The sequence below is a fragment of the Arachis stenosperma genome, chromosome 2, assembly GCF_014773155.1.
Source record: "Arachis stenosperma cultivar V10309 chromosome 2, arast.V10309.gnm1.PFL2, whole genome shotgun sequence".
NCBI classification, from domain to species: Eukaryota; Viridiplantae; Streptophyta; class Magnoliopsida; order Fabales; family Fabaceae; genus Arachis; species Arachis stenosperma.
Window position 1 is genome coordinate 115,921,575 of NC_080378.1, and position 24,375 is coordinate 115,945,949.

At 31.9% G+C, this 24,375-nt stretch overlaps 3 protein-coding genes across 4 annotated transcripts; 2 read left to right on the forward strand and 1 right to left on the reverse strand.

Annotated features, from left to right (window-relative positions):
- The first annotated feature begins 981 nt into the window (after positions 1-981).
- Positions 982-2,612, forward strand: LOC130960451 (uncharacterized). Its single transcript, XM_057885846.1, has 2 exons — positions 982-1,333; positions 1,947-2,612. Exons 1-2 carry the CDS (start codon positions 1,012-1,014, stop codon positions 2,477-2,479), a joined length of 855 nt encoding a protein of 284 aa, XP_057741829.1. The 5' UTR covers positions 982-1,011; the 3' UTR covers positions 2,480-2,612.
- A 1,043-nt stretch (positions 2,613-3,655) lies between these two features.
- On the reverse strand, positions 3,656-9,400 carry LOC130961714 (sodium/hydrogen exchanger 1-like). Of its 2 annotated transcripts, none has more exons than XM_057887701.1 (15): positions 9,219-9,400; positions 8,524-8,730; positions 8,314-8,432; positions 7,219-7,316; positions 6,178-6,237; positions 6,022-6,068; positions 5,744-5,938; positions 5,565-5,611; positions 5,335-5,401; positions 5,147-5,247; positions 4,945-5,046; positions 4,719-4,857; positions 4,564-4,626; positions 4,360-4,443; positions 3,656-4,114 (listed from the first exon to the last, which is right to left on the reverse strand). In XM_057887701.1, exons 2-15 carry the CDS (start codon positions 8,701-8,703, stop codon positions 3,842-3,844), a joined length of 1,575 nt encoding a protein of 524 aa, XP_057743684.1. In that variant the 5' UTR covers positions 8,704-8,730; positions 9,219-9,400; the 3' UTR covers positions 3,656-3,841. The 2 variants fall into 2 exon arrangements, with proteins under 2 accessions (XP_057743684.1, XP_057743685.1); XM_057887702.1 differs by lacking the exon at positions 9,219-9,400 and adding an exon at positions 8,817-9,030.
- Positions 9,401-18,931: 9,531 nt separating this feature from the next.
- On the forward strand, positions 18,932-22,873 carry LOC130961469 (tubby-like F-box protein 3). The gene is made up of 6 exons (XM_057887377.1): positions 18,932-19,879; positions 20,821-20,908; positions 21,168-21,297; positions 21,422-21,604; positions 21,702-22,193; positions 22,459-22,873. Exons 1-5 carry the CDS (start codon positions 19,547-19,549, stop codon positions 22,171-22,173), a joined length of 1,206 nt encoding a protein of 401 aa, XP_057743360.1. The 5' UTR covers positions 18,932-19,546; the 3' UTR covers positions 22,174-22,193; positions 22,459-22,873.
- Positions 22,874-24,375: the final 1,502 nt, after the last annotated feature.

Genomic DNA, 24,375 nt, shown 5'->3' on the forward strand with positions numbered 1-24,375 from the left:
GATGTCATTTTACATATTATATCAGCAAATTCTGATATTATTAGTAATAGAAATGTAGTAAAGACTAACATGATTAATTAAAATTTTTTAAAAGACGAATTTGATTAAAATAATCCTTTTAAAAGCAAATTTAAAAAATAAGTTATCTTTCAAAAACTAATTTAACTATTTGCTCTTATTACTTTTTTCTCTCAAAATAAAAGTCTCTTTATAATTTTGTTTTTTTTAAATCAAATTATTTGGTATTTTCGGATTTTAATGGTTCATTAATTAATTTATAACATTATAAAAGAGGATATTAGTGAATATCATAATCATAAAAAAATATTATGCTTAATAGAGTATTTTTACTATTTTCCAATAAAAATGTAATAATTATTCTAATAAATGTGTATAATAAAAAAATAAAATTAATTTAATAGTTTTGTTATTATGTGCCCCATATGTTAAAGATTATTATTAATAAAAATTTTAAATTTTTATTTTAATAAATACATAATAAATATATTAAAAACTTAAAATTTTTATAAAAAAATTAATTTATAATAATAACATATGAAATTCGCTTATGATAAAAATTATAAATTTAATAATAATTAAACTCTTATTTTTATAATAAAAAAATTATAAATTTAATAATGATTATGATCTTATTTTTTACTTAATCATTCTCCTCATTTAAAAAACTTCTTTGGCATTTATTCTTTCTTATTTAATAATTAAACTAGGTATTTGTATTTCTTCTTTTGTTTTTTTTTTTTTTTGTTTACCTATCACTACAAAATTTAGGAGATTTTTGGATTAATATAATATACATCAAACTATACCAATAAAATGTAGAAACAAATTTTTGTCAGTTATCAAGGATGAAAGGAAAACTAGCCCAAAATAATGGGCCTAAGAAAAAAAGTAACATGACCCGAGGCCCAAACTAAGAGGGTAAGGTTTATTCTTCTGAGGAAGAAAGAGGAAAACAAGAGAGCCATCCAGTGGAAGAAGAAGAGCCTAAGAATGGCTTCTAGAACACAGAGATGGAGCGAGCTGGAAGAGGACGACGAGAATCTCGATTTCCTTCTGCCGCCGAAGCAGGTCGTAGGCCCCGACCAGAACGGAATCAAGAAGGTCATTGAATACAAGTTCGCCGACGACGGCAGCAAGGTTAAGATCACCACCACAACACGCACTCGTAAGCTCGCCAACGCTCGCCTCAGCAAGCGCGCCATCGAGCGCCGCTCATGGCCTAAGTTCGGCGACGCCGTCCACGAGGACGTCGGTAGCAGGCTCACCATGGTCTCCACCGAAGAGATCCTCCTCGAGCGCCCTAAGCCCCTAGGTCAGTATTTTCTCACTCTATTTTCCGTCATGGAATCTAACCCTAAAATATTGCAATTTGATTAATGGTGCAATTTTAGATTAGTGTCAATAATATCAGACATAAATATTGTTTCCGAGATGTGTTAATTGATGATTTTCTGATGAATAAGGGCTGTGACCTTGTGAGTATAGCGTAATTTGGTGGATAATGGAAAACAGAGTTATTTCTACTCTTTCACAATGTGTTTCATGTGTGGTGCTGTGGCTTTTTTGTATTTCTGATTTTCTACCATCTAGCATATCCCACTGAACAAGACATAGTTGTTTATGTTGTTGATTGTGATGTAGGGTGCAATCCAAATTGTTTGTGCCTGCAGTCAAATTGAAATTTTGATCCCTCTTTAATTTATTTTTTTCTCTTCTGGTATTGGCATTTGAATGAATGTGCTATACTCTAGAGGATAATGGTTAATAGTTAATACTTTAATAGTTTACATTCATCTTGTACCTGTATCTATTAGACTCTTATCAAAGCTACTTGATGTGCATCATCCTGTAGGTGTATGTGTTATCATACTAGGGTTTTGTACTTTGGTTTCGAATTAATATTGACTTTTGCAACTTGTTAACAGGTGCCAAAACTGAGGAACCAAAGGCTACTGGTGATTCATTAGGTCAGTTCCAGAAAGGTGCTGTTCTTATGGTCTGTAGGACTTGTGGGAAGAAGGGTGACCACTGGACTTCAAGGTGCCCCTACAAGGATCTTGCTCCACCGTCCGAGGGATTTGTCGACAAGCCTCCTACATCTGATGCTGCAGCTGCTGTTCCTGGTTCAACAAAGGGAGCATATGTGCCTCCTGGAATGAGAGCCGGTGCAGAGAGAACTGGATCGGACATGCGGCGCAGGAATGATGAGAACTCTGTGAGGGTCACTAACTTATCAGAGGACACAAGAGAGCCTGATTTGCTCGAACTGTTCCGCCCATTTGGCGCAGTGAGCAGAGTCTATGTTGCTATTGATCAGAAGACCGGCATGAGCAGAGGATTTGGATTTGTTAATTTTGTAAACAGGGAAGATGCACAGAGAGCAATTAACAAGCTCAATGGATATGGATATGACAATCTCATCCTCAGAGTTGAATGGGCTACCCCAAGGACAAACTAGATTCTTGTTTGTTTTCTGCCTCTTCCTTTGAACGGCCTCTTGAATTTTTCCCTAAATTTTTGCAAGAGTATTGTCTTCATCCTGTGAGATTTTTAATTATTTTTAAATTAAAATGAACTTCGATTCAAAATCAGTAGATGAGTGTAAAAGAGTTGTTTGCTTGGTTGCCTTAATTGAAAATCATATAAGTAAAGTTTGATGGGCATGTTTCACTTCCGGTTTATACAACCACCATCTTTTAATTTGGTTACCCACAGTATTCTCTAACCTGACATATTCTCCAACCTGACATGTTAAAGGACTAATCCGTTGCGACACTTGGTTAAGCTATATTTTCGCGGAACTACGATTTCTATTTTTTGTATTCAACGATGTATTAAAGGACTAATCCGTTGCGACACTTGGTTAAGCTATATTTTCGCAGAACTACAATTTCTATTTTTTGTATTCAACAATGTATATGCAAGCAAAATTTTATTCAGAAACTGGTGATTGATAAAATTCAGATGGAATTATAAAAAGTTTACATTTGAAAGCCGATAGAGAACTAACTACAAAGTGTAGACAATGAAAAATGGGTCTTCTGAATTTAAAAAAGATTTTTTATTATTATAACAAGACACCATTCAAATTTGAATATAATAACTTAGATTAGGTAAAAATTATAATTATTAATTCACCAATACAAACAAAATTTAAATCCTAAACTTGTCACAATCTCTTTGATTGAACACATCACTTGGAAACAACTAGATTAATAGTATACTATATGAATAGGGAAATAATAGTAATACCAATATCCATTACATAGTTAGGAAAAAAAATCATCCTTTTTTGGGAGGCATGAAGAGCACAATTAAGAGTATGTGATGTCCTTAAAAGATAATAAAAGAAGTTACATTGCCTCTTAAAAGTTACATGATATTATACACAAATATACTATTTCTTTTTAGAAAGCCTAATATATATATATTTCACTTATTATCTTTTTATTATGTGAAGTTTAACAATGAACGAATAAACATGACACTAAACACCCAAGTAAAAAAAAAATTGTAAACATGATCAATAAAAAAGTGTCGCATATAACATTAAAATATAAATAAATAAAGAAAGAAATAAAAAACCTCTACCACTTTTTTTTCGCTTTTGCAAAAATACAAAGTGTACTTATATATCGATATACATATTCCTCTCCGTGAAAAAAAAAAAAAAAAAAAAACAAAACAAAACAAAACAAAACAAAAAACTTAGTAAAGCAACTAACTTTTCTTCCTAATTCCTATGTGACAAAGTAGTCAGCAGCACCATTACCATGTATGTACGTCTAACACACCAAAAAATCTTTTCTTTTAGCAGATACTAATGTAGACTACTACCTTCTGTAGGTGAACTTGGAACGACAGGTACAAACCCTCTGCCTCCGAACATCGGACGCATGAACCTGTCGTCAAACCTTCTCCAATAATGGTGGACAACTTGGCTTGAATCGATGGGGTTGCCGGTATCTATGTTGGATTCTGATTCTTGTCTACTTGAGAGAAGTGGCAGTGTCTTGGAAGAAAATGAGTCAGATGACATTGAGTTCCCAACAAGCAATGACCTTATTAGAGGCTTGGTTAATAATCCACCCACCTGCATTCATCAATAAACAATATTCAGATTAAAAGTCACAAGAAATATATTGAAAGTTATCTATTAATATCTTCTTCTGGTTAGAACCCTCCATAGGTAGCCCTTTTCGGCTAGCTCTATAAGGCTTTTCTTCTTCAGATGTTGGCCCCCGATGTGCGACTCTTTCTCAGGTATTGGTCTCACGAGATTCAAAACAATCGAGTATAGACACAAATGCGGACGCTTATACTTTGAAGGATTCTTACCACATTAGTAAATAGAACAACTGTGATGGTGCTGGTGATCATGATAGCATTCCCTTGCAGTTGAGTATGCCCCTTTCTAGTAAACTGAACACGCAAAAGCAACCTCGTTTAGCACATAATTACACCATCCCAAATCGAATTCACAAAAAAAGCAGAGACTTGTGATTTGATGAATCCGCGCACATAATATGATCATTCTTATACCTTATTATATGCAAGTGCAATGGATACAGCGCCTCGCATGAGCCCGGCCCACCATATTACAACCTGTTTGAAACGTGCACAAGTGATTTAAGACTTAGCTTGCAATTCAAGGTAATGAAATACTTGCTTACTTGGAACAAATACAATACACTTACCTGCTGCTTGAATGCAATCTTATCAGCCTTGGATTTCCTGAACAAATTAGCTATGAATGAAAGGGGGAACACGAAAGCGGCCCTTCCGAGCAGAACCAAGCAAAGCAGTATTCCACAGGCCCCAAGTAATGTCCATGGACTGCATGAAACAAAAATCAAATCAATATAAACTTTTTTTTTTAATTTATGCCAATATGTAAAGATGATGAGTATATCTGATCAATACCTATTGCTGGCGAATCTCCACTTCTCCATGTCCAAGGCATCCATACCAACATACAAGAAGATGAAAATCTCGGACACGAAAGAAAAGGTTGCAAAAGCATGCCTATCAGATGTGGATTAACAACATTAGAAGGACGATGACATGACAATAACTATATTAGCATATTGGAGAACTCGACGAAATGTATGGTAGCTTATATTACCTGCTTGTGATCCTAGAACTTTCGGTAACATTATGCCAGGTATAGTGTGACATGACAATCCCACAAAAGAATACAGTAAGGATCCCACTCAAATCAAGAAGCTGGAAGATAAAAGTTGTCAACATTTTAGTTAGAACAGGAACATGTAAACACATTAAGAAATAACATCTAGCTTAAGAAACACTTACTTCAGCCAACATATAAGAGAAGTAAGCCATCAGGATCATAAGCGCGATTTCTCTGTCAGTTGAATGCCTGATACCAAGTACCAACCACAAGAAACTAAGATCAGATTCAACTACAGCCAAAAAAAAAATAATAATAATAATAATAATAAAGGATATTTATACTCTTTACAATATGACAATCTAACAGACAGATATGAAAAAGATATCAATAGAGTTCTAGCACGATGTACCTGCCAAAGTACAACTTCTTTATAATGTAAGCGCTGAGCAAGCCAACCTGAAAAAAATGATATATGGTATGAAGGTAAAGATCATTACAAGCAAGCATGTTTTATGCAATAGAGACTCGATAATGTCGATAGGGAACACAGATTATAACCAGACAAATATGCAGAGGAGAGGAGCATACCACTACTCCCAGGAAAGTGCTTGTCAGGAATAAATAAAAGAAATTGCCGATGAACTGCAAGACATTGACTGAGGTGATATGTGAGAGGTCGAATTTCTGGATTGCGTTAAAAAGAACCACGGAAGTTGCATCATTGACCACGCCTTCACCGAAAACTAGACTATATAGGAGAGGTGTCTCTTCCTGATTAAGCACCTGCAACATAAGAATGAAAACTAAGCATCGGCTTTCCTCCGCCGGTTTTATAACTAAGTATCTTTTCCTTTACACACACTCACCTGTAATGTGCACACAGAATCTGTCGCTGAGAATACAGCTCCGAGTGCTACAGATAGAGAACAAACAATTTAGCAGTAGACAATAATGTAAAACAATTATAATTTATAAACTCTCACTTGATGTCATGTTATAGGACTCATAAGGTAAGAAATTACCAAAATAATCTGCCAAGCCCATCAAATCCAGATCCAATGTTTTGAACAACTGTAAGGAACCTGAATCATAAATTTATGGTGCTATAAATAGTTAGGAGGACCATGGTAAATTGAAAAGACATAGCATGTCCACACATAATATACATAATTGCTCTAGAAGTAACAAGAAACTTTTCTAACTAAAAAAAATAAGTGGAAAAATATATTTTTTTTTCACAGTACAAGTCTAAGTTGGCATTATTCTGCTGGACACATGGATGGGGAAAAACACCATACATGATAGTTTAGAAATTAAGTAGTATCATCAATCTGTAAAAGACATAAAAGTTTTTTTTTTTTTTTAAGTAGAGTAACATACAGAGTTCATACAAAATAAACCAATCATACAAACAAAAAAAAACAACCCACCTACACATACATTAAAAAAGTATGAAAGCCCCAAGGAATATGAAATTTCTATAAAGATTTCACTACAATTAATTTGATGACATTCCTTTGTGTTATTGAACTCTAACAAAATCACAACAGCACAGTATTGTTCCTTTTCTTCATTTCTCATTCAGTGTGTATATCCTTGTTAGCTTATTAAATCCTTTCCCATTTCCACCAGTCCAGGGGTGAAGCTTAGTATACATGAAGGGGGTAATGGGCCCTCCCAAATAAATAAATTTTACTTATAAAGTCTTCTAATTTTATAATTTGGCTCCTCCCTAATTTTATTTTTTGCTTTCTATTTAGTTGCATTTTTCATGTTAGCCCCCTCCTAAAAAGGGTTCGAGCTTCGCCTCTGCACCAGTCCATGTATGTATGAGACCCATTTTTTATAAACAGAGAAACATGTTCAAAACAAAACGATACTATCATGAACTACAAAGGAAAAATCTGCTTTTACAGTGGTAATTGGACTGTTAAATAAATCTAATATAAATACATTTACTCATTGAAAGTTATACAAATTTACAGAAAATTCAGAATGAAAATTTCTTATGCATGTCATGGTATGCTTAGATATTTATATAAAGAAGGTCTGTATGAACATACCAAGAGATACGATGATAAACGATATTAAACTTCCAATAACACCATACAAAATAATGGCCAAAAAGTTCCGAAAGAATTGTTTCTTTTTCACTTGAAACCTGTTAAAAACATAACAGAAAAGAAGAATTGGAGTCAGAGAAGCCAGAACCTTTTACAACCTTTCTACTACTACAAGTTCATAAATAATAGAAAGAGAATTATGAATAAAAAATCATAGTTAGTTAACAAAAATTTGTTTTATTTTCGTTATGTTGATATGTAATAAATTTCTTCATTTCATTAATTCATCGAAAAGTAATCAAAGAATAAATAATTGATCATTGATCAAATTAATTTTAGAAGTTATATGATACATACAATAATTCAATATAACAGGTTTAAAACACTAGATGGATGCTTAAATTTTAGGAGAAGAAAAAAAAAATATTTTGTGAAAAACCACTCTCCCTTTAGCTTCAATAAAAACCAAAACTTGCATTCTTTAGCTAATATTTACAAAATAAAAAAAAAATACGGAAGATGCAGGGGTAACTAGTGCAGTTTATATTGGTTTTGAAGCAAAAAATATAATTTGTAACAATTTGAAACATATCGGTTTTATTGGCTTCGAAAAGAAAACAATTTTTAGTATTAAAAGATAAATGTATATGTTGATAAAATAAATAACTACATAACAATTCATTTCACAACCACAAAATCCTTATTTAGGTTAAAAAATTAATGTATAAAATAAAAATTATATAATGTGTTAAACATATTATAAATAAAAATTATTGGTACGATAATAAAAAAATAATATTATCCTTTTTTTTCATATCTATATGTATATAGTCACCAAAACAAAATATTTATATCTATATACTTCTATAGTTATTAAATCCTACCAGATTGAGTGCAAGCTAACTGGTCAGTTGGATTCAATCCATGACTTTGCTAGAAACAGGATCCGATTACAATCCAATCCAAACTAGGATAAAGTATTGTTTTACCTAGAGAACTAAAACAGTGAAATAGGATCCAATTCCAATTTTTTCAAAATTATTATGATTTTGATCGATTTTAGGTCTTGAATCCATTATATATAACCAAACTTACCCTGCATTGAATATAATTGGCGGAAGAAGATAAATAAAGAAAAGCTCCTCATCGAACACCAAAATGTGCGAACTTTTCCCCCTAGTTGTCATTAGAATTATGGTTCCGGTGAAAAGACCCTAAAATCACAACAACATTAATGCACATTGCAACAAAAAATTACATGATGAAAACTGAAAAGAGAAAAGGAAGTTTGTGATGCTAACTCACAATAATTAGGGCAACAACTGACTCAGTCATCCATCGACTCTTTTCTAGAAGATGGCCAATGAGAACGCAAGCACAAAGAAGAAGCACAAACAGAGTAATGGAATCCACAGAGGTTGAATCCGGCGACGACGAAAACATCTCCAATTTCATAACACCTAAGCTTGAATTCAAAGCCATCATCGTTCAATGGCTCTTTCTTCTTTCTTTCTGCAACATCAACACAATCAATCACTTCAACATTCAACATCTAAATACGTAGCATACAAAATTTAAGGCAGCAATTGCAGTAGTACCGTTTAAAATTGAAAATTTTGTTTGGATTCTTGCTTATTGTTCTTCTTATGAGGCTGATCAATTCTGATTTTAGGTTTCAAGAAAGCAAAGCACAAAACAAACACAGCTAGCTGAAGAACAATAATATGCTTTTTGAGGATTTGACTTTTAGTTCTTGTTCCATTCATTTTTTTAAAAATAAAAAGTGTTTTTATTTTTCAATATATTCAGGGGAAAAAAACTTTTTTAATAGATAAAAATTCTAGCTGACTAGAATAATAATTCAGCTTGAATTGATGAGAAGAGATACACTCCCATCTCCATATATTGCAAATATAATAATGTAAATAATATATTTCCAAAAATATTGAAGAAAAGGGGATTTCTAAAAAATAAATAAATAAATAAAAGAAGTGATTTACCTTGAAGGAGGTTGAATTAGAAGTAGGTGAGCTTCATAAGCGTAACAAGTTGTTTTTTTTGTAATCACCAACAATGAAACAAATTGGAATCAATGTGAGAGAGAGAGAGAGAGAGAGAGATGGTGAGTTGCGTCTTGTGAAAGTTAATGAGAGCAGCAACTAATGTGGTAGGTTGGTACTAGAATCTTATAAAAAGCCACATTCTTATTTCAACTCTTTTTCTTTTGTTTTTTTTTTTTCCTTATTTGTTCTTTTAAATATTTTTAATTTTTTACAGATACGCCATCTTTTATGAGAATAAACAAAATAGATAACTTTTTTTTATATTATTTCAATAATATCTTTTAATTTTCTACGGTATTACCTATTAGTTTTTATTAGTTTATTTGAACGAAAATTACTTTTTATCAAAAATAAAATATTCTTATCAAATTTTAAACACATTTAAATAGATACTTTTATAGTTTTATTAAAAAGATAAATTATTTGTTTTTTTTTTCAAATGAATAATATTTTATTTAAAAAAATTGAAACAAAAAACATATTTAATATTTAAAAATTCTGTTTAAAAAATTTATTCAAATATAAAATTATTTGTATTTATTATAAAAATTAAAAATTAAAAAACAAATATACAGTTTTGCTAGAGAACTAATTAAAAAGATAACTAACTAATTAAAAAATAAAAAGTCTGTTATAACTTATAAAAAAAATAACTTCTTATTATTTTAATTTTTTAAATTTCAAAACTAAAAATACAAATAATTAATTTGAGTTGACTTATATTATAATTGACTCCTTGAATCTTTTTCTTTTTTCAAAAATAATCCAAACCTACACTTAATCTGCCATAAATCGAAACTCTTCATAAGGCAATAGTACAAGCAATTAGGATGTAAATAAAGTAGGATACTGTTTTTACCTTGTTTTGATAATATATTAAGAATAATGTATATAAACTCTAAGCAATAAGCATTTAACATGTTTCCAAATGAATTGAAGTATGTTGAGGCATGTGGACCGTGGATTCTTGTTTATAATAAACTTGAGCACATCTGAACCGTTGAATTCGTTTGAAAACGACCATGCCTGGAATCAACGCTAACTACACCTGAGATCTTAATGCAGTGTTTGGCTAACGACAAATCAAACCTACAAATCTATGAAGAGAGAAAGAATTATTGGAAGAAGTGTGTTTCCTTCGTTTGCAAGACAAGGCAAAGGAACAATCACATTTTGACCCTTCCTGTTACTATCAAACAAATAGTAACAATCAATCCTTGTCAAATTCTTAATTACATTTTTCATATAATAATACCCATCTAAACTTTTTGTTAATTATATTTAATTAAATTAATTTAACACAACAAAATTTAATTATAATTAACATTTATTTTAAATTTTATTATTTAATTTAATTAAATTTAATTCATAAAATAATTATACGTAACATTACTCTTTTTCATCTACTCAAATTTTGATGTTGCTTTTTCAAATTTTGATGTTGCTTTAAAGTATAAACAAATTAATTAGGATTTAATACAAAATAATAATTACTCATAAACGTGTATAAATCAAGACAGCTTTCTTGAAATATACAGTACTATTTTGAAATTTACTTTGAGCTCTTTTATTGAAACTTTTATTTTTTTAAATTATAAAATATAAAATAATTATTCATTTAAGCATTTAACAGATAATTAAAATTTGGATAAAAATAAATTTTAAAAGACACATTAAATAATTATTGTTAGACGAGCATAATATACTTACAAAAACTTTAACAATTAAGTCGGTCTAAGACGGACAAGTAAATTGACCGCTTGATCAACACAAATTAATTAGATATAATCCTAAATTTTTTAGTTATCCACAATACCTTTTAACCTGACAGATCAATAATTAATCCGTCGCGAATCTGAACTTCATTTAAGAATTCTCTCAGATAATTGATTTGATAATGTACAACCTTAAATGGACCGTTTGAACGCACTTAAGTCTAGTTCAAAAGCTGAACAGTATCTGACAAAAAAAAAAGCCAAACAATAACAATTTGCTACCTATAGTCTATTTAATATTAAATTGAAAATAAGCTTCTTAAATTAAAATTTAAATATATATTGAATGCCTAAGTTATAATTATTAGTCTATTTAATGTTAAATTTAAAATAAGCTTCTTAAATTAAAATTTAAATATATTGAATAACTAATTTTTGAAAATATGAAATTTAATAGAATATATATATATTTTTTTTCTTTTGGAAACACGTTTCCACCTTATACGATTTATATAACTGATTGCACAGCACGTCAAGTTCTTATTAATTATTATGAAAATGAAAATGCAGTACATCATTTTGTTCCCTGTCGTGACCCACCTGCACTCACGTTCTCCGCTTTATAATAAGACTTCCCGGGATCTCAACTTTATAACTTTAATTATTTAATTAAAGACGAGTCTTGTATAATTGTTGACCGATGGGCCCAGAAAATTTAAATAATCTAAGCAAAAATAAATGGGTTCGATTTATGCTGTTGAAAAGTAAAATTTCTTCGGCACCTGCAGAAATGAGATGAAGATAACCAAATCTGGACGCGTGTTGTAATTGTTATTGCAGTAATAAATATAGGCTGAAAAATAATAGTGGTAGCAGGAATTTATATGGATTAATTACGGTATAAAATTCCGTAATAATATAAAAGCATTAAGAGATTGTTATTTGTTAATGTGACACATGTTTTTGTTGGTTTTTATTGTTATTGGATGTGGGCTGTTTGGTTTTTGATGGAGCTGGGTTGGGAAGACGAAGTTTGATCAGAAAATAATTATGGACCACCATAAAATGGCAAGAATAAAAACAGAAACAAAAAAATCCAACAACACATAAGATCCAAATTCAAACCATATCTTTAACAATTTGTTAACCAAAAAAAAAAAAAACAAAAATGGAAGAATAATTGTAATAATAATAAATTCAAAATGAAATAGTTAGGATAGTATGTGAGAATAAACTATTTATCTCTTCTGGTCAATTATACTTTCGATTTTGTGTTTGTTTGAAAGCTACTGAATTTATTTTTTAGTGTGTCAGAAAATTTTTAATAATAAAAATAAAAATATTAGCAAAATAAAGAATTTAGAAGATACAATTTATATATTTTTTAATTTTTTACTTAAAATATATTTTTAACATAATAAATAAATAAATAATATTTTTATATTATTGTACTTAAATATAATTATTAGATAAAAAAATATTTTCAATACTTACGTAAAAAAATTGGTGAACTAATACAAATTTTTCTTTTTCCGACTCTAATAACAATTTGTCCCACACGATCATTGAGATAAGTCTCAAAGTAGTCTCTGAAGTTGCACTCGAATCTCAAAGTAATTTTTGAAGTTAATAATTTTTCAAATTCGTCCTTGAAATTGCACTCCGAAACTCATAATAGTCCTTGAAATAATTTCCGTCCATCCTTGCTACCGAAAATTTGAGCTGGACTGAAACGACGTCGTTTTGTATTTATAAAAAAAATTAAAACCTAATCCCCAATACGACGTCGTTTTATATTTATAAAAAAAATAATCATTATCTTCACCAATTCTCTTTTTCACTGATGTTCTTCTTCTTCTTCAATTTCATAGAAGCAACAACAACATCTTCAGAACCAACAAAAATCACATAATTGAAAAAAACTAACAATTACAAAAAATCACAAAAAAGAACTAACAACAATTAGAAAAGATCAATTAACTTAAACAACCAGCATCAATCAACCTAAATAGCAACAATAATAAAAAACAGCAACAATTACAGAATCAAGAACACAAAAAGTCAACCATGACAGCTACATTAAAACACAATCATCAGCAGCAATAATCATCCAAAATATTAAACAATAATGATTCAATAACTAAAAAAATAAAAAAAAACTCACCTTTGACACAGAGAAGAGAAGAAGGATGCAGAGGAAGACAAAGAGAAAAACAGAGAGCAGACGGCGACAAATAAGGAGGAGTTGTCAGCCGGGACAATGGAGAGCGCCTAGAGCTGGCCGTGAGAGACATTCTGTTTGTGGCCTGGAGCGCCTGCCTCATTGTGGAGCTGTTGGTGGGCTTTGGAGTTGCCGGCAAGTGCGGCGGGCTTGAGAGCGAAGACGGCGGCTACAAAGGATTGGGGGCGGTTGACGGAGCGCTTGAAAACAGTGAGAAAGTGTGAAATCTGGGTGGTGAGGTCGGAGAGCACCTCGATCTCGTGGTGGTGCGAAGAAGCAGATTGGGAACGTGAAAGACTAGGTTGGAGAGAGACGATTGGTGCGGCACCAAAATGGAGGCCGGCGACATAGAGGGTTGAGGAAAACTTGCTTGTGAAGGAGAGAAGGGGAAGGGAAAGGGCAGATTGGGAAGGGGAAAGGGAAGGAAAAGGGGAGGTTCGGGAAAGGGGTGGGGTTTAGTGTGTTTTATTTATTTATTTAAACGTAAAATTACGTCATTTTCAATGTTCCTTTTTTTTTTTTACTTCTCAAAACGGCGTCGTTTTAAGATTCCGACGAACAGAAAATTCCTCAAGGACTACTATGAGTCCCGGAGTGCAATTTCAGGGACGAATTTGAGAAATTATTAACTTTAGGGATTACTTTGAGGCTCGAGTGCAATTTTAGAAACTACTTTAAGACTTATCTCTACGATCATCATTTAAGATTTTCCAAAGCCCATGAAATGCAAACATAACAAATTTATGACTCTCATCCAATTCGCTCGAATCTATCTGTGATCTGGCCTCTAAATATGAAAAGTGAAAGTAGGTTGTTCAATTCGAAACCGTTGTAAATCTTAAATGGTCTGAAGCATTGGACAAATAAATATATTAGTAGGTGGAAACTTAGGTGCAGTCGATTGATAGTTAAGAACCGTTAGATAAAAATTTAATTAAATCAGTCAAATTATTTAATGACTCTCAATTATCCACTTCACGTAAAATCGATTGCACCTGAATTTTCACCATGTTAGTATCATGGCTAAAATTAAATCGTTATTGTTATCGATATTTGTTTTATAAAAAAGTGAATAAATAAATATGTTTGTACCTATCGATATATTAATATAGAGTAAAGATATTACAAGAGTGAGTTCTATCTATGTCATCTATAATTAAAATGTCTTTCTAATCTTTTTTCCCATCAAATTATGGTCTGCTCTATGTCTTTGATTGGATCACTTTCATGATGTTCCTATAAAACCTACACTTTCCTAAATTACAATACCTTTAGGGTGTGTGTGATTGAAAAAAGTATAAATAATTCTTAAAAATTTTAAGCTAAAAATATCATATTTTTATATTTAGTTTAAAATTTAAAAAATTATTCTTAAATAAATTTGATTTTAAAAAATCAAAATATCATTATTTTAATTTCTATTTTTTATTTGAGTATATTTAATTTGTATAAAAATAAAATTTAAATAATAAAATAATACTTGAACCACATACTTTTTTTATGTTGCTAATAACCCACTTGTGTTGGTGATATCATTTGAGAGTTTTGCACACTATTTTTTTTTCCCTCAAAACCACACTTCATAAGTTTATACTTTATATCATGCTATGGTAAAAAAATTCAAACACAATCATCGATTGCGGCCAAGGCCTAGTTGAGATAGCACATTAGCATGCCTCTTATTATATTACTTTCGGATTTAAAGTTTCAAATCATGGTAATAACATGTGGTCGATAAAATTTTTTGAAAATGTTGGATGTATAAGTATATAATGTAAATGAGTTTATGATTTAATGTTTAAAATTAGAGTTGTCTAATTTATTTGACACAAAAAAAAACACAATTATAATTTATCTCTCTCAGGAATAGTTTGATAAATTTGATTTAACCGATGAATTATAATTTTTTTTTATAGATTTTTTAAATGTTAAACGATATTTTTTGTATTTATTAATTTATTGGATTATACAAAAAAAAAACAAAAAACAAAATGGAGATGTTGCATATTTTTTTACAGGATGTTGCATGAGTTCAAGACCTCTTGCATTGTGTGTTTGCTCATGAACATTTGGGCCGAAGAAAATTAACGTTTTTTACTCTTCATCATATGGGCTTTGGCCTCTTTGCTGTATTTTAGAACAAAAGTCCCAAAAAGTTTGTACCCCAAAAATAATCCCAAATAAAAGTTGATTATTAAAAAAATTTATAAACCAAGTTGGGTTGATGTAATAGTTAGCTCACTAGTCCGTTTAATTAAGTGTCAAAGATTTGAATCTCACCTTGTGCATGTAGCAAATCTATTGAGGAGCGACAAACTCTTAAATGAAACTCAGTACTGCGACGAATTAATCCTTAATTTGCCGGGTTGAAAAATACCTTAGGAGACTAAAAAAAAATGGATTATCTTTGTTAGCAACAACATCTCTCCATGTGTAATTTTGGAAATATGCCTTCATTACATCTATTTACATAATTAATAGACTATCAACTAATGTTTTTGACAATAAAAACCCTTACGAAGTTCTATTTCATCAGCCACCAGATTTTAAACTTTTTAAAATTTTTAGATATATATTCTTTCCTTATTTAAAACTATATAAAAGTGCTAAATTTGATTATAAATATGAAATTTGTCTGTTTCTTGGATATGATTCCAATCACAAAGGATATAAATACATGACTAAGAGTGAAAAAGTTTATCTTGCTAAACATATTCAATTTATTAAAAATTTGTTTCCTTATCACACGATGTTTAGTACTATCTCATCAAAGTCCTCTTTAGAGGCATCATATCACAGGTCAGACTCTACGAAATTTAAGATATATATCTATCCTCAACACCAATTCATTCTACACAACCTTCACCTATTTTACCAACCTTTTCAACCATATCAGAAATACACATTGAAATACACATTTTATGATAACAAGAGCTATAGTAGGAATACACAAATCAAAAGTCCTTTTAACTCAATCTGCTAATCTTATACATAATATACCAATTATAGTTAATCAAGTTTTAAACTATCTACATTGAAAAAGAGCTATGGATGCTGAGATTCATGCCTTGAATAGGTGCAATACCTGGACTCTTACTAGACCTCCATCAAATACAACAGTTATAGATAGTAAATGGGTATTCGTTATTAAGAAAAATCAGAAAGGTGAGATTCTCAGGTACAAAGCCAGACTTGTTAGGAAAGGATTCCATCAAAAAGAAGGGGTGGACTATGAACAAATTTATTCTTCAGTAATCCGACCAACAACAGTAAGAGTTATTCTCACCATTGCAGTGTCATTAGGCTAGCCACTGTAACAATTTGACTTTAACAATGTTTTTTTAAATAACAAGCTCGAAAAAAATGTCTTTATGGCATAACCTCAAGGATATATGAGTAATAATCATATACTAGTTTGTACGCTAAATAAAGTCATATATGACTTGAAACAAGCACCTCGTACTTGGTTCAAGACACTGGCAAAAACTCTTCAAAATTTTGGCTTTAAGAGTACTAAATTTGATATTTTTCTATTTATCAAACGTAATTCCTCCTATGTTATTTACCTCTGGATGTATATAGATGATATAATAGTGATAGAAAATAATTCGAAAGAAATTGAATCTTTAATTGTTGAATTGAATAAGCAATTCTCTCTAAAAGATCTTGGCAGCTTCAATTTTTTTCTGGGACTTGAAGACACATATCTTCCATAGGGAGACCTCATGGTGTCACAAATAAAATGATACGTGCTTCAAATATTTGTGATATGAATAGTTCAAGTAATATTTAGAAGATACTAGTTTACATTTTTAGAATGTTTTAATTTAATGTATTTGAATTTTGTTTATTTAATTACTATATTGGGCCTTATGTGTATGGGTTTTAAGATTTTCTTTGTTTTAACCTAATAAGAGGTTAAAAATACCTCCTTAGCTATTGTAATCATAGTATAGAATGATTTAGAGGTTTCAAAATCCCTTTTTGGTTTCGTGATGAAACCATTGTGTGGACAATTGAGGTTGAGGAGTCCCTCTTTTGTTGCATCGGAGAATTGAGTAGAAGATTGAGGAGTCCCTTCGATTCAATTTTCAAACTATGGCATTGGCAAGTTAGGTTGAGGAGTCCTTTTCTTGTTGCGTCAAGAAATTGGGTAGAAAGTAGAGTGATTCTCTTTGTACTCAATTTCAATCTATCTTTTTTATTTATATTTCAATTTTAATGTATCTTTATCTTCTTGTTTATCTTTTATTTCTTCCCATACACATAAGGCCCAATATAGTAATTAAATAAACAAAATCCAAATACATTAAATTAAAACATTCTAAAAATATAAACTAATATCTTCTAAATAACACTTGAACTCTTTATATCACGAAAATATAAAGAGCTGCTAAGCAGGTCTAGAATGGGTAATCCTAAACCATTACCTACACCAATGTCTACAAATTCGAAGTTATACTCAAATGATTCTGAGCTCTTCGATAACCCAACTAAATACATATCTATAGTAAGAGTCTTGTAATACTTAATAATGACTAGATCGGATATCACATTTGCTGTCAATCGTGTCTCTCAATTTGTGCATAATCCAACTCTTTTACACTGAAAAAGTGTCAAAAGAACACTTCGATATGTGAAAGGTACAGTGAATAATGGGATTGTGTTAAATAAATATGCTAAGTTCAGAATTCTTTCGTTTGCAGACTCTGATTGAGGTGGAGATCTTGAGGATCAAAAGTCAATCACATGGTTTTGTATTTATTTGGACAATAATCTTATATCTTGGAAGAGTAATAAGCAAACTAAAGTCAACAGGAGCAGTACAGAAGCAGAATATCAATCTATGTGTGCTGTCTAGACTGAGATCATGTCAATCCAGCAATTTTTGAGGAAGTTGAATGTTCCTCAGCTATCTCCACTAATTATATAATGTGATAATCAGAGTACATGTTTATTAACGGTAAATCCTACACTACATAACAGATGTAAACACCTATAACTGGATCTTTATTTCTTGAGAGATCTGGTCAATCAAAAAGCTCTTTATGTGATGCACATACCTTTATGTTCCGGGGACTTACCTAGAACCGAATGATTGGGCTCAACTAGGGGCCCAAACGTTAAAAGATGGTATCTCCGAGTTGTTACTGCTTGGGAGCCTCCGTCCGAGTTGTATGTTTTGAGGAACGGAGGGTGGTACCTGTAGAGGCACTCCGATACCAAGTCAGCAAAGGGGATAAGCAAGTTTAAAGTATTGGAACTTAGTTTTACCTGAGTGTGTCATTATATTTATAGATGATGAACTAATAATCATTGTTGAAATAGTTCCACTTCTAATGGTGGATAACCGTTCCTTTATCTTAAAGTTGTTGAGATATCTCTTCTAAAAATGAATGAGAGATTTGAGAAGACAGTTATTTATTTGAATCTGCCAGTACGTATTGAATTCAACCTCTTTAAAAGATCGGATAGATTGACGAAGACCAATTCAAACCTTGTTGACTTAATTATGCCTGATCATTACATTAGACCAGGATAAGAAGAGTATACATAACAAAAATTATAAATTTAATAGTAATTAATTTTTTATTTTATTACGTTATATTTTTTTTCCCCGTTGGAGTGAGTGAGAGGTGTGAACCTCGTAGGATGTAAATTGTGGGTGCAAAAGATGACCCAAGTGGAAGAGAGAAAACAAAGAGAGAGAGATGAATTTGTGGACTAAACCCAATCCACACAAACACACAAAAACACTATCGTATCCGTATCTATTTCTTTCTGTTTGTCCCAACAATCTCTTTTCTTCTTGGATAAGGCCGTTACTGTTATTCTTACTGTTACTGTTTCTCTTTCTTACAGCCCCCACTCTTCTCTCCTTTCTTCACCTTTCCCTTCTCTCTCTTCTTATTCTTCCATTTCCACATGCTTCCAAGGGAAAGGGAAGAAGCAGCAGCTGAAGAAGAAGAAGGGTGGCACTGAATCGTATACTCTTCCTTCATCAACTTCGTTTCCTCACTCATTCACTTTATCTACTCTTTTCTTTTCTCTTGTTGTTTTTCTTTTTTGATAAAGTGTTGTGATTTTCCAATGTGAGAGAAAAACAAAGTGTATATTTCACTCTTGCTACTGCTAGTGCTTCGTTTGTTTGGCAAAAAGGAAAGCTTTTTCCTGGGAAATTTTCCACCTTTCTATGTTTTTCTGCATCAGCTAGTAAAAGGGTAAGTAGGGGTGTTGTAGAATTCTGAAGGGTTTGCAGCAAAAATGGGAAATTGATTTGAGTTTAAGAGAGAGAGAGAGGAGGAAGAGGACAGAGGAGGTTTGAAACGATGTCGTTTAGGAGTATAATCTTTGATATGAAGGGTTTGAGATCCAGGTCACAATCACACCACAGAGATGGTGTTGGTGGTGTTGTTAGTGTTAGTGAGGGTGGTGGTTTGGTGGTTCTTGATGGGTTGAAGCAGAGTTGTTGGGCTAACATGCCACCTGAGCTATTGAGGGATGTGCTCTTGAGGATTGAGGCCTCTGAAGATGCCTGGCCTGCCCGGAAACATGTCGTTGCCTGTGCCGGCGTATGTCGCAGCTGGAGGGAGATCATGAAGGAAATTGTCAAGTCCCCTCAAGTTTCCAGCAAGCTCACATTCCCAATCTCATTGAAGCAGGTCCCTCTCAGTTACTTGCTTTGGTTTGTTTGAGATTCCTTGCAAAATATGTGTTTTGAATTTGTTGTTATGGTTCTAGTCAATTCAGTTCAAATAGTGAGCTGATGATTTAATAGTGTTCGGCTCGTCAATCACGACCCTTTTATGTTTAGTTAGCTTAGAGAACTTTGTTATATCTGAAACAGACTTCATGAATAGGTGAAATGGTTATCCTTTTATGCGTGATTCTGATGAGTGTGACTAAAATTCATTCGGGGAAGAAACAATTTATTGATTGATCTCCATAGCAGGCATGTTTAAGGGATGTGATACTACTCTTAGTTTGTGTATGCCAAATTGAATGCCCAACAAAGAGTGAGTGAGTAATTAATAAAGATTGGGTGCAGTTGTTAACTCCTCTCCAAGATGAGAACCAAGCTTTAAATCCTTTAGTTAGCAATTGTTATTAGGTTCTCTTAATAGCTACGGTGTTAGGGGAAGAAAATACCTTCAAGATCAAAAAAGAGAGGGAAAAAGAAGACGAGAGTGGTGATTGAGTGAGAGATCAAGAATGATTGTTGGAATTTAGGAACTTAATGAGAAAGAAAGAGACAGAATGAAGACTATGCTTTTGCCATCCAATAAGGTTGAGATGGCTGGAGTTGAACTTCTATAACTGGAATGTCTAATTAGTCCGTCAAAACAAGTGATAAGGATTGAATATTGATTGGTTACTTTAATACTAGTAGCTTACAAGAATTGGTATTATTGGTTTTACTAAGTTTATATTTTGTTGAAAGTGTTTTATATTGTAATCTTGATGATCCACTATTTACTGAAATCTCTGCTCTCTTCTACTGTGAAGTTCTTATTGTATTAGGAAGGTTGTAACAGTTGTCAACAGTTTGCGATCCCTTTTATTCACTGCCAAGCTTTGACCGACTTCTGTTATAATTATGCAGCCTGGTCCAAGAGATTCTCTTCTCCAGTGTTATATTAAACGCAATCGTAGTAATCAAACATATTATCTGTTCCTTGGTTTAAATCAAGGTGAGTGCTTCTGAACATTTATTCTATATAGTACTCCCTTCATTCCATATCAATTAGTCATGTTGACTTTTCTAGTATATTCAGAAAATTAATGTAAAAAAAAATTAAAGTGACTTATCAATCTGGAATGGAGTTAGTATCATGCTTTTTAAACCTTTTGGCACAAGCTTATAGACTTGTACCAATATAATATTTGAAGAACCCCTTTTATGTTAATCTTTCTTTATGCATTGTGAGATTTACCTTAATAATCTGGCAGCCTCAACTGATGATGGAAAGTTCCTCCTTGCTGCACGCAAGTGTCGTCGTGCAACTCACACCGACTATATCATCTCTCTTAACTGCGACGACGTATCAAGAGGGAGTAGCACCTATATTGGAAAACTCAGGTATATTAGCTCATATTTGGCCTGACATGTTATGGCTTACTAATCATTATCTTTTATATGTGTTTTTATATAAAAAAGATAATTATCTTCTATGACTGAAATCACCTCTTTCTTTTGGTAATAGATCAAACTTTCTGGGGACTAAGTTCACCATATATGATGCGCACCCTCCACTTTGTGGAGCTGCCAAAGTTACAAAGTCTCGTTCCACCAGGCTGGTTAGTCTCAAGCAAGTGTCTCCAAGAGTTCCTGCCGGCAACTATCCCATTGCGCATGTTTCGTATGATCTGAATGTTTTGGGATCCAGGTATGTGGATTATTGCTTAAAATAACTATCCTTGCAATGCTATTTTGTTGAGTTCTTGTTGCAAATAACTAAAAGTTGTTTGCTGACATGTTAGCAGGGGCCCTAGGATAATGCAATGTGTTATGGATGCCATCCCCGCATCGGCTGTTGAACCAGGAGGTGTAGCTCCAACACAGACTCATTTTCTTCATAGCCGAATTGAAACTTCTCCATCTATTCCCTTTTTTAGATCAAAATCAACCCGTATCGACAATCTCCAACTGGTTCCTTCGACTACTCAAAACGAGGGAATGCTTGTGTTACGAAACAAGTCCCCTAGGTGGCATGAACAACTCCAGTGCTGGTGTTTGAACTTCAATGGACGAGTGACAGTAGCCTCGGTTAAAAACTTTCAGCTGGTTGCATCACCAAAAAATGGAGTTTCTGAGCAGGCTCAGGAAAATGTTATTCTACAGTTTGGAAAAGTTGGAAAAGATGTATTCACCATGGATTACCAGTATCCAATCTCTGCCTTCGAAGCATTCGCAATTTGCCTTAGTAGCTTTGACACCAAGATTGCTTGTGAATGATTACCAAGGTTGATAAGCAGGTATTCTTAATCCCAATAGAATAGTTTATTAGTTTAATCTGGAGGTAGTTGTTTCAACTTTCAACTTAACAATGAAAATGTCTAGGGTGCAAGGTTATCAAACTCAAAATCGGACCTAAACTCGTAAAAGTTTAAGAGTTAATTCGAGAGTTGATAACCATGCTGGTTTGCAGCCAGCCACCATATTATATAAATTGTGAAATCAATTGGTCTGGTTTTTATTTTTGACATTAACTCGCACTTGTTCACTTACTTAACATGTCAGGTGCTAATCAGTGCCACTGCTGATCGAAATCGCAGGACACTATCACAGGTCAGATATTGGCAATAGATTCTTCTGTTTTTTATTTATTTGGTCCAACTAAGCCTGTTGTATATATGATTGTTTGTGTGCATTATATGTAACCAAAGTGGATTGTATGTCGTTGTTTTCGGCTTTTCGATTGCAAGTCTTGTAGACTACCATTTTTTGTTTCTGCTGTGAGATTTTCGCCGACGATAGCCGCAACTGGTTTGTGAGATTTCCAGTTATTGTTGCTGCCATTGGTTCTGGCAAAGTAACAAAATGACCAAAACCTTTGTATGAGTGCACATTTTGCTGCTTAGTGTTGTTGATTGATTTGACTCTTAATCCATACAAAAAGGAATAAGAGTGATTCTGGGTTTGTGTATGCTTGTCACTGTTATTAATTTATTTATTTATTTCAAGTTCATAAATCTGGGTGAGTTTATGATTTTGCATAATAGCCTTTGTTTCTAACCTCATTCAAACCAACATATATTGTACTAAAATTCAGATCTGGTTCATAAATCTGGGTGAGTTTATGTCTTATTCAATGTTGTATATTGTGAATTGACACGATATCTTGCACATAATTATATACATAAAAAAAAAATCCTATGCCTTTTTTTTCATTCTTTCTATTTTTCTTTCTTTTTTTAATGAAAAAGGTGTCATCCATTTTCACTAGCTTTGCTCATTTTGCCACATCTCACGAGTATCACAAAATAAGAATATATATCTTAGTAACACAAAGTATATATAAGGATAAGACGGATTTATTTGTTTATTTTCTTACGGTATTTTCCAGTGTAATAATATGAGTATTAATTTGTTGCGGATTTAAGTTTTGATTAAGAGTTTATTGTTGATAAATAAATCCTTGTATATACTAGGTGAATTCAAACGTGTAATACTTGTTTAATCAGACAAATGAGCTGATTCATTCAAATTAAATAAGAATTTATTTAAAGCATAAGTTTTTTTAATTTTTTTTCATTATACAAAACTAATATGCCAATTAAGAATTACAAGATACATGGGCAAATTTTTGGGCCTTTATTGTATGATGTTATTTGGTCTTAGACAGTTAGTCCCTAACCAAAACAAGCATTAGAGAACCCAAAATATGGACAATTATGTAATTTTTATTTTGGACAAATAGAAAATGTAATTCCCAAAACCCATGGTAATATATATGAATATCAATTGCATTCAAAATCAAATACAGTGACATTGATTTTAAAATTTACCAATTTAATGAATGCAAAAAAAAATTTCGAAGCATAAGTCCTTACCATAGGCAAACCAACCAAAGAAAAAGCAATGAAGAAAATAGGTCAAATCAAAAGAAAGTGACCTATATTTGAATGTGGAAAAGCCTAAAAGTACAAATAAGACAGAACAACCAAAGTTGTATATATAACATCAACATGTATAATTTATTAGGTGACACGTGTTAATTAAGAAGGCAATTTGAGATTTTGATGCACTGCCCTTTTTGCCCTTTGAGTTGTCCTAAAGCCTTCTTGTCGGTACTTTTTCTCTCCTTCATAATCCTCTCCTTTTCGATCTCCATCCAAATTTTCAATCTTTCTTTTTCCTATTATTATTAATTTTTTTTTCCACATGTTATCCCTCTTCGGCTCTTGCCACTACAAGAAAAAGACACTAATATGGTAATCATAATCTCCTTCAAATGTGGTTAGGGTTATTGTCTTAACTAGTGTAGAGTTCAAATTTTTCCTAGAAACATAATATATATGTTTTTGTAAATCAGGCACCACCCTTATTAGGTTATCAATATGTAAATTGTTTACAATTTTGGTTATGATTATTATTAATATCACATGATACTCAATTATATATGAACTTTTTTATTTTATGTAACAATTGAAAACC